The sequence below is a fragment of the Solea solea genome, chromosome 3 (assembly GCF_958295425.1).
Source record: "Solea solea chromosome 3, fSolSol10.1, whole genome shotgun sequence".
Taxonomy (NCBI): Eukaryota; Metazoa; Chordata; class Actinopteri; order Pleuronectiformes; family Soleidae; genus Solea; species Solea solea.
In genome coordinates, this window is record NC_081136.1 from 16,220,005 (window position 1) to 16,232,789 (window position 12,785).

General features: G+C 43.4%; 1 protein-coding gene across 9 annotated transcripts in view; it reads right to left on the minus strand.

Moving 5' to 3' along the window:
- ppargc1a (peroxisome proliferator-activated receptor gamma, coactivator 1 alpha) overlaps positions 1–12,785 on the minus strand; it is a 281,554-nt gene that overhangs the window by 19,948 nt on the left and 248,821 nt on the right. For 5 of the 9 annotated variants that reach the window (XM_058624730.1, XM_058624736.1, XM_058624733.1 and 2 more), the window contains exon 3: positions 278–472. In XM_058624730.1, coding sequence (XP_058480713.1) covers positions 278–472 — 195 coding nt within the window. The remainder of the gene's footprint in view (positions 1–277; positions 473–12,785) is intronic. The other 4 variants (XM_058624732.1, XM_058624737.1, XM_058624734.1 and 1 more) reach the window with 1 other exon arrangement.

Here is a 12,785-nt window from a genome sequence, read left to right on the forward strand (position 1 = left end):
AAAGATCAGAATTGGGTCACTTGCACCATGCAGTGTAAATGCAGCCTAAGTAATCATATTTGAATCTGATTGGAACAATGTGGCTGGTATTCAGAGTGCAGAGCAGGCATTGCCAAATACAGAAGTCAAAATGTGCTCGGTCTTGTTCAAGTGTCTTATCTAGTGTTTGGCATGGACTGGTTAAAGAAAACACAGTGTGGTCAAGGATGGAGGTCGGGTCTCAGCTTTTTGAGTGTTGCTTGAAAGTATAATGAAAAGGAGGAGCTTTCGGTCATACCAGAGAAGGCTCCTCAGGCTCTGGGGTGCGTGGTGAGCCGTCAGGGGAGGAGGGACAGCTCCGGTCACTGGCATTGGTCACGTCCCCATCTGCCAGGGCCTCAAATGAAGGCAATCCGTCCTCATCCACCGGGATGCTGTCCAGGGTCTCTGTAAGCACTGCCAGCAAGTTGGCCTCATTTTCTTCATCTATCTTCTTAGGAGGTTGAAAAGGGAGAAGACAGAGACAGAAAAACAGGGAGACAGAGACAAAATAGGACATATTAGTCTGGGGGAGATGCTTTTACTACTAATACAGTTTTTTTTTGCAGATGAACTGGCTCTATTCTGACATTCTTGAAAATATCAAGCCTGTCACTCATATTTTAAACACGTAGTTCACTGGATCAAAATAATATCTCCACCCCCAGAAACCCATTACCAGAGTTGACAAGTAGTGAGTGTCCACAGAGGACAGGAATGGGTCTGGGTGCTGGATGATGGGAAAAGGAAACTTAATGAGCAGTAGTTGACGCCTCTCTTGCTTATGAAAATCAGTTTGGTTGCAAGCAGTCTTCAGAGGAGGAGAATTACCATCGGCTAACGCTAACAAAGTGTGATATATTACAAGTGGCATGACACCTATGTTCACAATGGGAGGGAAGTTTCATACAAAAATATAGCTTGCTCTTGCCATGCAGCTCCTTTCTGACATAGCGTTGTTTTCCTGCTGCAGCTGGCTGTTTAATGCTTAATGTGTGTGTGACGGAGAAATGAAGAGACATAGAGATGAACATATAGAGATGGAAAGTGAGATTGAGGGGAATGAGAGAGATATGAGCTGCCAGCTGTCGACCTGGGAGGTTTACTGTGGGATTACAACTGTGCAGGTGAGAAATGAGCAGCAGATAGATATTAAGAGTGAAAGGAACGCAGCTCTCGTGACAAAGCGTCTGTGTGTGTGCACGGCTGTGCATTTGCACAAACAAGTGACGACTTGTGACAGGTGACAACAGGAAGTTTAAGTTCCATGGCCATAAAGTCTCGGGGGAGAAGAAGGCAGCGGAAAGATAAGCAGTGTCGTCACAGTGGGATGCTCTGTGGCCAGCCCGACAACAACAAATCCCTTTATGCACGCGGCAGGATTATCATCACTCGGCAACGGAGTGTGGTCATAATTATGCTGAGGTGGCCACCATTCTTTGTATCTCTAGATCCAGAATGCCATATGCACACAATTGTGTCCGTCTACCCCACTGATTTTACACAATTACACACTGTGGACGGCACAATTGTGGATTCATCAATGGCATAGTAGCCTCCATAATTTGTTCCCCACCTCCTACTACCCGTAATGGAAGAGACGGATATCTTGGACATTTAGTTAGCCGCCTAATAAAGAGGAAAACGTCAAACTGATGCTTATTGAGTAGATTTTCATCGAACAACATGAGCAATCAGTCATTATTAAAAAGAAATGATAAAGTGGACATATTTCACAGAGATAACACGACATAGACCGGGGCCATGCTGTACTGGCAAGCAAATTCTTCACAGGAAATTGTGCTGTATGAGGTGGCATGCTGTTTAATTACTTGCAAGGAGCTTCACATCCACTGTGCTGGAACCCCGCGCTGTGGAAATGTTCACCATTTTCCACCATCCCACGTTATTACCTGAGCATTAAGTGGGTAGGTATTAACTGCTGATAAATCTGGAGCCTTTTCTGAGCATAACGCAAACATAACTCCTCACAGGAGAAATTAAAAGTAGGATAATTTTAGATGACCACAAATGAGTCTTAAATGTGTCAGAAATGTGTTTAGGTCCAAACTTACCAACTAAGCACTGCTGTATTGAGGGGTGGTTCTTTTCACCTCTCTAGATTAAGTTCAAGGCAATACTTTCTTGTGCCAATGTGCGTGACACAAGCTTCATTATGTTATGGTTAGGAAAGGATTGGGGGGAATCTGAGGCTGTGGCGAGCTCAAAAGTAGTGATTTCAATCTTGTTTCAAGAACCTTAACCATTTGGCAAGCTCCCACAGGCACACTGTGTCCCCGAAGATAACCCAGAAGGAACTCTAGTATTCTGAAAGAGACACTTGTACAACTCCGAGTCGTGACGATTATGTTGCAGCCACTGCTATGGCTCTAGTGCAGGCACTCATAGGCCAAGTGGGTATTTGAGAAACTGGGGTAAAGAGCCAACCTCAGTGATCAGTTTTGCTCCGCAGAAAGCATGATCTATTACCCGAGTTCAGGTGGATGAGCTTTTCTGTGCCAACTGAGGGACCGCGCAGAGCCGAGACTCCACACCAAAGTCAATCTACTACCACTGACTCACTCGCCACTTGTATATTTATAAACAAAGTCTCTATGTAGGTGGACTTCAGGAAATATGACACACAAAGGGGGGGGACAGCGGGATAACCTGGCAAACTGCTTATTGCCATGTCCACTTATATTGATTAGTGGAGCAGCTGCTGAGAGGAAAAGAGGGCAGGAAGCACAAAGAGAGAGGAGAAAAATTGTCTCGGCAGGGAACACTTTCTTGCCCATCCCGCTTAATGGACCTCACCGAATTAAAGAGATCTTAACAATCCTGGGCTAATTGTGGGATCACAATATATTAACCCCGCTCCAATTCTAAAGGGTGCCATTTTGAGCCTGCTTTATTCCAAATGCTCCAATTAGCCATAAAACATGCTGGCAAGTGCTGGTAGAGCTTCCATCTCCCTTCCTTCACCCCAGCTTCCCCATGTCAGAGAAAAGAAAGACAATTCCAGTTGTTCATTATCAAGTGAGGCCCCTTTTGTTATCAGGCAGGCTGTCTTTGAGATTGCCCTTGCCTTTAAGACTTTTATTGAGTTCTATAGCGCAGCATTGTGTTCCAGGAGATACTATTCACACAGCTGATAACGGAACGGTGAAGGTGCTGGCTTAAACAAACACTCACTTCTGAACACTGGAACAAATAGCCACATTAAATCTGCTAATTGCTTCTTGAGGATTTCAAGCCTCTGATCAAATATTAACAAGCTTTTTGGGGGAAATGTGTCATTTACATGCTAAAAGGAACAAAATGTGTTGTGAAAGTGCGAGAATGATAGACCTGATCACTCAATATCACCAAAATGAGGCTTCAGCAGATTAACAGCCCAGCTGTTATCGTCAGTTGAAAGGGAAGATATAATATCTCCATTAAAATTGGTAACTGGTATTTAAAGAAATGTTGCTACTTTACTCCTTCTGTCTCTCTTCAGTCAGAAAATATTCTAATAAATTGGTCCCTAAATTGCATGGTGGGGTTAAATCTGTGCTGTGACAATTTAATTGCGTTTCCTAATCTCAGTCTTGACTTTTTTTGTCCGCTCTCTGCTCTGTCAAATATCGAAAGCCTTCCCTTGGACGAGGTTAAGCAACTCAGACCTTCTAATAATGGCACAATCATGGTATAATCAGAAAATGCGTGGGGGTATAAGTGTGTGTGGAGAATTGGGGGTGGTATCAAGTTGCCACAGCTCGACTCTGCCAAGAAAAGCAGCCTTGGATTTGATAAACAAATAATGTCATTCTGTGTTATTACCCGAAGCCCCCAGATTTCAGAGGAAATAAATCAAAGTCAGTCTTGCTGTTAAGGTGTTAGTCAGGCCTGACACGTCGGCCGGTCACACAGGCACAACATATGGCAGCAGGGAGGGAGGGAGGGAGGGAAGAACGAGAGGCAGGGAGGGTAAGGTAGGATGCACGGTAGAGAGACAAATCATGGCAGCCACTAGAGACGTCTGATCATTTAGCATGGGCTTACTGAGATGTAGAGAAGGTGATTATGGCCTTTTCAGAGCAACAAAACCATACATAACACTGTTAAGTCCCTGTGTGAGTCGGTGTTTGTGTGTGTGTGTGTGTGTGTGTGTGTGTGAGGCAGCGGTGGCACACTCTGACTAAACTAAATTTAAACCTTCAGTGGGCTCAGGGCTGCGTCTGGCTTTGTAGCACATAGCAGCACAATAAATGCTCTTGTTAGCTCTAGTTTTCCATCACAATTTCCCAAGTAAACAATTTTGTGGAATAAATGTAGTACTGTGGACACAAAAAAAATCCAAGTATGTTTTTATCACCATAATACAAAATCACTATATGTGTCATAGTGTCGTCTTGTTGTCAAATCTAAATGCAGAAAATATTGTTGCTGATTTTAGTGGCCTCGTAATAATCCCTTCATCCTGGCAGGAATTCACTTTTTGTGCGGCGATTCAAAAAAGGGAAGCTCTCAGAGTGAAGTGTAAGTGGTGGTGCAAATGCTGACTGTTTACGTGCCAGATGTCTGTTTCCGTTTATAAGGCTACCCGAGTTATAAATCAGCAAGAAAACGGTTGGACCTATCAATGAGGACCAGGATGTGTGTGTGTGTACAGAGATGATGCTTCTCCTGGGAACCATTTGAGACTGTTAGAGCCCAATCCGATGAGCTGGTTCACTAAGGAGAGAGAAGATATCTGGGAGTGAAGAAAGGAGAAATGTTGTTACAAGAAACTTGATCAAATTGAGACACCAACTGAAGAGATGTTAACAGTAGTTCTCTGTGGAAAAATCGTTTGACCAGTAAACCAGCTGCTTGAAACGAACCACCTGAAACTACCACTACATCTGCTGAGATTAGCCAAGGCTGCCACAAGGCCCCGTCAGTCAAGCTAATGGTCCAAAAAAGAAATCATACAGTCAGGTAGGGCTGCGCAATTAATCTGTTTTAAAATCAAAATCACAATTTGAGACAACGCAATTATCAAATTGCAAAGGCTCACACTGAATTCCTCTTTGTTCTATCTTTGAATCCAAATTTAAAAATGTAATACATACATGGAAACACTTCATATCCCTAACTTGAACTACAGTATAGCGCATATTTTGATGGTGATCTATCTATTATCCACCGCTTTATCCTCCACATGAGGGTTTGGGGGCTGCTGGTGCCAATCCCAGCTGACATAGAGTGAAAGGCCAGTCCATTGCAGGGCCAACATATAGAGATGAACAACCATTCACTCACACCTATGGGTAATTTAGATCGTCCAATTAACCTCATGTTTTTGGAAACCGGAGAACCTGGAGGAAACACACACACAGTGAGGACATGCTTTGATGGTGATATACATAAAATCGAGTTATCTAATTAAATAGCAATTTGTTAATTTACCCAAACAGCTCAGCCCTACACTACACCACCAAAGCACACACGACTAGAAATGTTTGCCAAGGAGCCCAATGATCAAACAACAGCCGGGGTGACAATGTAAACCAATGACTGCACTATTAAAAGTAATCTCATAAACTTCCATCCAAACACAACATGCAGTACACACAGGCTTGTGTTAAAATGAACTCGCAGAAATTCTCAAAGCGCTATCCAAACAAGCATCACGGGGGGGGATCAGTGTGTCCTGATGGAGCCTCCCAATCTACAGCCAGGCCATAGGCTGCTGTTGTTTTCCTCCTCCAGTCGTCCAACAGATGGACGAAGCAATCATTTGCTAACACCACAGAATCACACACACCATCATAATGACTGGACACTCACTCTTTTGTTTTGGCAGCTACTTCCCAATCGGCTTGGCACGAGAAAACACTGATTGCTGTGATTGCTCTGCCTCTGACTTGCTCTGACGGCCACAGCAGGAGGGAGAGAAAAACTGGGATTTGGAGCCTCACATAAAGAATATTCAGCTAGATGCAGAGATGGGATGAGAAATGGTGCTTTCCTCTGCTTTTTTTGCCTAATGGTATGCAAATAGCTATTTGCTTAAGTCGGCAGCTCTGAATGTGCACCACTAAGCAAGGGTCCTTTGAACATACCGTCACAGTGCTGATAATGTGTTATAGGCACACAGGGAAAGGGACCAACTGTGCACAGAAAGAGACAGAAAAGGAGGCATGGAGATTGTTTCTGATCTTGCTGAAACAGGCAATGTCACATTTCTTGGCTATGGGATGCCATCAGCAGTCAAGTGTAGCTGTCCATAAAAGAATTGCGCTCATGAGGAGGGCAGGTCACTTTGGTTTTGACATTTACATAGATTTGCGAGGGGAGCAGAATGGAGCAGACGCTCTTACTTTTTGCACAGCTGACTCAATGTTGTTATCCTCCACTGACACCACCTTTATGTACTTACAATCACACATGCGCGCACACACATACACATGCACCCAAACGCAGCTCCTGACCTTTTAGGGCCTGCCAAGCCCATTGAGGTTTCGTTGAATTTTCATTTGTCACTGTAATGTCTTCCTCGGAAAGATGCCAATGCAAAGAGGGCCGGGGAACAGTGGACAGGATGTGGAGCTTTTCAGTGTTTCTCTTTGCCTGGACATGTTTGTGTGTATGACAGAGGATGCAATATCACAAATTTATGATAATTGAAAAGGCCGAACCTTTTGGGGAAAATGCAGTCAATTTGATTCTGCAGCAAAGAAGGTCACCCTATTCAATTTTCTCTCAATGCCAGACGTGGTGCGACAGGGAAACACCTGAAAGCAAACGATCTTATCGAGGCCTCACAGGCTTCACCACTTACCCGGTGGGTAAAAGCTATTTGCTGATTACTAAATAAACTCATTATCTTTTACCTTGACTTCTGTGTGCACGAGCGGGTGCCTTGTCACTACTGGGCTCAGGTTGGAGGCTACCACTGCAGTGTGTGTGACTCTTATCCATGTCATGACTTTGTGAACATGTTATCAGAGCAGAGTTGTTGTTTTTTTTTTTTTTTTGTCCTGCACACTTCAGTGTGCCATGTGTGTATGTGCTGGCAGTGGCCAAACACTGAGGACTTCACAAGCCTTTGCAGGTTGTGTGATGGGTAACGGCGTAGGGACGAGCCTATCTTTGCAAATAAAGAAACGAAAACACATCCAAGAAATTGTGAAGTTAAGTCGATACCAACTCATTGACGAGAGGGCAGGGATGCTATAAGAAAGGATCGGAACTCTCAGGGCCTTTCTTTGTCGCATCAACATTGAATGCTGAACCGTATTTCACCTTAATTTCGGATCTTTTTTGTGTGGAATACTGATCATGGTGTCTGTACATTGGCGAGGCTTGCTCTTCAAAACCTACATCGAGCTGAACATAACCACCACACCTGCACACACTACTTGACTATGCAATGTCTGCCAAACACAGAATGATCAGTGACCATTGACGAGCTCCCAACACTTGAAATCCCTTCCTCAATCTGTCCATTGAGCTATTACACAGCAATGCCCACAGCCAGGTGAAAAGAGGTTTGGATGACAACAGTAATGGTCTCATGAGAAGAGCTGATTAACAAGAGCTGTTGACAGCACATATATGCACAGATTTACAATGGATATCACACAATATCGCGATAAACAAATACTCCATTCCTACTGGTCAAAAAACCTGTTTAAATGTGAGTTTATAAAGGTTTTCCACCTGTGGGGGAATGTGAGCAACGCACATTGGCTTTGGCTCTGCTTCATATCCTTCTGCTCTATTTTTGCCTACATTGCAAGGGTTTGTAACGTTGCTTATGATTTAAAACCTGAGATCCAATATCATTTATGTCATTCATCAGATCTTCTAAAAGACTGTGAGGTCACAATTAACACACACAGGTGGTGCAAAGGTTTCAAAACTCCTGGAAATAAATGCTCATTTTAGTTTGAAAGAGGCTATATTTTTACACTTCAACGGAAGATAAAGTGGCTAACGTTGCACTTATGCCACATTTTAACATCAAGCACTTCTGGAGGTTTGGTCTAACATTTTAATTATATTCCAATCCCATACAATATGGTCCATGAATACCCAAAGTAAGGTCTTTGTTTCACAAAAACTTTGATTGGAAGGACTCTATCTCCAGTGATCAAATGTCTGTAGAGAGCTTCTGCTTTCAGATTAAGACTCAGAAGCTACTGACTGGGCAGCAAGTGAGTCATCCAAGCATCCACTCACTCATGCATCAGCAGAGCCTAAGAGAGCCTCTTGAACTATTTGAGGCCTGTGCAGACTTAAATGCTTCAGGGGGGAAATAAGCTGGAGCTATATGCATGCAGTGCACATCATAAAGCTTAGTGAGAAAGGTTTTTTTTTTTGCATGGATGACAAAGCTCTTATAAATAGACTCTCAACTAGGGAAAACTAGTCCTTTGCATGTACAGTACAGGTCTGCAGAGCACATGGACTAAGAAGGGTAAAAATAAAATGACAAATTTACCTAAAGAGCACAAGCTAATCAAATGTACAAATGCACTTGTAATAACATTTATTTTTTTAAACTCACTGAAACAAAGGAGTTCATATGCAAAAAACAAATTAAACAAGACTAACAGCTAGTCAGAGTTCATTTGAACATGTACACCAGTAAGTTATCAGCTTGCTTTGCTCAAATACAGGCGTACCTAATGACATCACTGTTACGCATGTGAGGTGCAACAGAGGTGATGCAGGGTGTGGTCAAATGGACACCCTTAAATATTTAAAACAGATACAGTCACTCTTTTTATATCTACCAGCTATCCCATGAGTTATACCTGCTATTACTACATCTATTTGATTTGTAATTTCAATAGGTTTCCATCAGCCATAAAAACACCTGAATGGAACCAGAACATTTGAAAAGTCTTGAAATACCGGATTCAAGTTTTTAGGAAAAGTTGCCGTATCCATACAAGGTAGATACGAAAATGTCTCCCGCATTCTGCTGTACCAGAAAAGTGGCGGAAGCAAATATTAGGAGATTAGTAAATCAACAACTATTGCCAGGTTCTGCACCAGTGAACTAAATTTGCTTGACAAAAGTTGAACACAGCTCAATGCACATTTTCTTTTACAGAAATTTTGGTTAAAATTTGCAATACATTTAAATGGAAACCTAACAACAGTTAAACAATAACACAAAGACACTCACAGGCGCGTGGACTTACACACAATTGGGATCGATTTGCTTTACCTGGGGAGAGGAAGGAGCCCATCACTCAAAACTGATTCTCCATGAATCAAAACACTCACTGATTGAAGACCTCTCTGCCTTCATCCTCTTCCCTCTCTCTGTTCTCTTTGTTACTTTCCATCCTTTCATGTTCACACTGTTTTCTCACAGCTGGCATTTATCTTCACTCTTTCATGCACCTTTCCTCTGATCCGTTCATTCCATCTCTGTATGGAAACACAACTTCCTGTCTCGTCTCTTTGCATAAGAGAAAATGCACAAAACATTTGAGGAGCGCGATATTTATGCCTTCTTCCAACTCCAGAGAGAACACTAATGGTCTTATCACTTGACAGTGTGGCAAAATGTTGCAGTGCGTTTATGTGTGACAAAAAGTTGAGTTTGATGGTGGATTATTGGCTTAGTGTTTTGGCCAAGTTAAAGTGAAACGGCCATTAAAAGCTCTTAGTGGAGATTATCCCAGGTACTAAAAATAGTCACCCAATACATACACAGACACACAATCACACCAAAGAGAAAGATATGGTGGGTTGTGTGGAGACAGAAAAGACCACTATCTGATCTTTGTACGGCGTGCCTCAATTACACAGAGATGTACATGCACACGAACACATTGGTGGCTCCGCTGTCATGAGAGAAGGATATACACTGGGGGCAGGGGATCAGCTGGGGCTGGAACACCAACCCATGCCTCAATCAGCAGCAGCAGCAGCAGCAGCAGCCTACTGGGAATATGGGCTTGGTGTGTATGTGTGTGTATGCATCTGTGATCGAGGTATTACTCACATGCTGGGGACCTAAATGGGTTATAGGAAGTTGCCTCCCGATGGGGACAAAAAACAAGTCCTCATGACGGAAATCATTCATTGACTGTGTTTGAAAGTGGCTGTAATCCTAAAAAGTCAAGCCCAGGCAGTATAACAACATGATTGACAGCTGCCTGGTTGCAAGCGGCGTCGGCAAATCGCACATCTCACGACCAGAAGACTGCGTTCATTTTTATATACATTTTATGGACGGACAGGTTTTAAGGTGCCCGTTGAGAAAAGATGCATACATGCTGGTGCTTTTTATGTTTTATATATGCTGTCGTTTTACTCTGTGCTGCATGTGTGCGGACCCCAGGAAGAGTAGCTACGGCCTTATTTACAGCTAATGGTTAAGATCCGATTAATAAAGAATGCGGTAAGCGTCTCCAGGAGATGTAAGTCAACGTAATGTCCTCGGAAGTCATGGGAACAGTACTTTGTATGCTTATGTATGTGTGTTTAGGGGGTATGAAAGCCACCACCAGACCAAAAGATGTTCCCTTCCTCTTTTACCAAACATAACCTGAGGGGACTATCTTTTTCTTTTTTCTTTTTTTTACATATCCATCCCCCTGCACCCCATCCTTTTATTTTTTTTTCATCCCCACTTGCTCCCTTCCTCCTTGCCACCTCTCTTTCCAGAGGCGACTGTTGGAGGCCAGAATATATTTGTTTAGCTGCTGCAGCTTCAACTTCCCATTAGCCAGGAACAAATGCTTCGCCTTGGGAGGAGCAAAAAAAAAAAAAGACAGAAGAAAAGAGAGAGATAGAGCAAGACAGAAAAGGATGGCACAGCCCACAGTATTGTTTGACAGTGGTTTGTGGGCTCTTGTTGTGGAGTGGATCTGACAGACGCTCCAAGACGACACAGGCCTGGACAGCCTAAGTCTACATCTCTCTACCATACGTCTGTGCAAACTTGTCCACACTCGCTCTCATTTGTGTACCATGAAACAGCATAGTTGCTGTTCTGAAAATGCTGTTTTCCTTTGGTTTGACAGTGATGGAGGATTTCTTCCAGGAGACAGTGCAAACAGTGTATCCATAAAGTAAAAAAAAACAACAAAAAAAACAGTAGGGAGCTTGAGATAAGGAAAGTATGGTGTATTCTAATAAGTCCTCACTTGAGAAAATCATATTATACAGTGGGATATGATAATTCCTACACCCTTTGGTGGAGCGGTGAACTGGTACGGGTGGTGTACTCTCAAATGTCAGCATAAATTTGCAAAATAAACGTAACCAGTATTCAGCAGGGAGTCAGAACAGGGACAATAAGGGCCTCTGCTGTCTGTGTGTTTGTGCACTTGTGTGTGTGTGGGCATGACAGTTCCTCTCACAGGGTCTGCGTTTGTGTGCGCACTCCTGTCTCAGCTCACGGGAGGGACTATCGCCCCCACAACAAGTGTGTGAGCTAATCTACGCACACGCGCGCACGCGTGTGCGTGTGCGTGTGTGTGTGTGCAGGGAGAAGAAAGAGCTGCTCGGGGGAAACATTCATTTATTTTATCACATGTTTTTTTATCAAAGCCTGCTGAAGATGACCCAGACAATCTAATCTGCCTTTACTCAAGAATGAGCACCTGAGCATCTGTCCAAAACGGCACAAACAAGCAAAACAAAACACCATAATGCCTTCGGAGGACTGATGTAATCACACACTGAATCCTGGCGGAGTATTATAAAGACATAACACATACAGTATGTATGCTCACGTGCGTACACTTACAGCACGTCTCTATATAATATCAGAGTGATGCTTTAAGCCTTGGCATCTTATTTTACTACCTGCAAAGCCCACAACCTTTTACTTCCAATCCATGGGCTTTAAAGTGGATGGCACAAGTCCAAGCGTCCACTGTTTTAAATGTTTGTCTCTTTCACTAGCCATCTGTCCCTCTGTCTGTCATGTTGTCTGGTCGTTTCTGTCTGTCTGTCCTTGCACCGTCCTTTGTTTTCACTACCCGTATCTGACCCGCGTCGGCAAAAAGTAGGCTAAAAGTAGTCTTGCATAATCATGTCACTGCCTGCAACCAATGTAAATGCATTTATCGTTGAACACGTGATGCGGCCATGCGGCATCCGAGCACGAGCCACCACAACCCAAATAAGCTGAGACCAATGAGACGCGTTTCCATCAATCAACTGGTTGAAGCTTGACATGTAACCTGAGCGGGGACCTGTGGTTAAAAGGACACTGGGTCACACGTTGGTGCTGTTATCTTTGGCAGTACACTGGGAACTCATTGGAGTAGCCAGCCCTTAACGACTGCAACCCAAAATAGACTTTCGCAGTCGGGCCATTTTGAAGAGGTGTCAACCACACGGTGCCAGGAGCAATAGCTGTTATTTGTATTATTGTGTGTGTGTGTGTGTGTGTGTGTCATTCTCCACATTTCATGTCAGGGACAGTGGCAGGGAATGGAGCAAAAGGCCAGCCAGGGGACAGCTTGTGATCTAAGATAGTTTGCTGCTTAAGGAACAGACCCACAAACCCCCCCCACACACACACACACACATACACAGACAGAAGCACACACTCATGATTATACAGCGTGTGAACAATTTCCATTGCTCCCTTAAAGCCAAAATAAGATTTTCTCCGATGTGACAGCAATATTTCCGGTCCCAACCTTACTTTATAACCAATTCCAACTCTGTTTATTTATTGTCACATGGAACTGTAATCTGGATAAAAGCGCCGGAACAAGAAAAAGGTGCATGTTTGTCTTTCTGTCTGAGCTGCA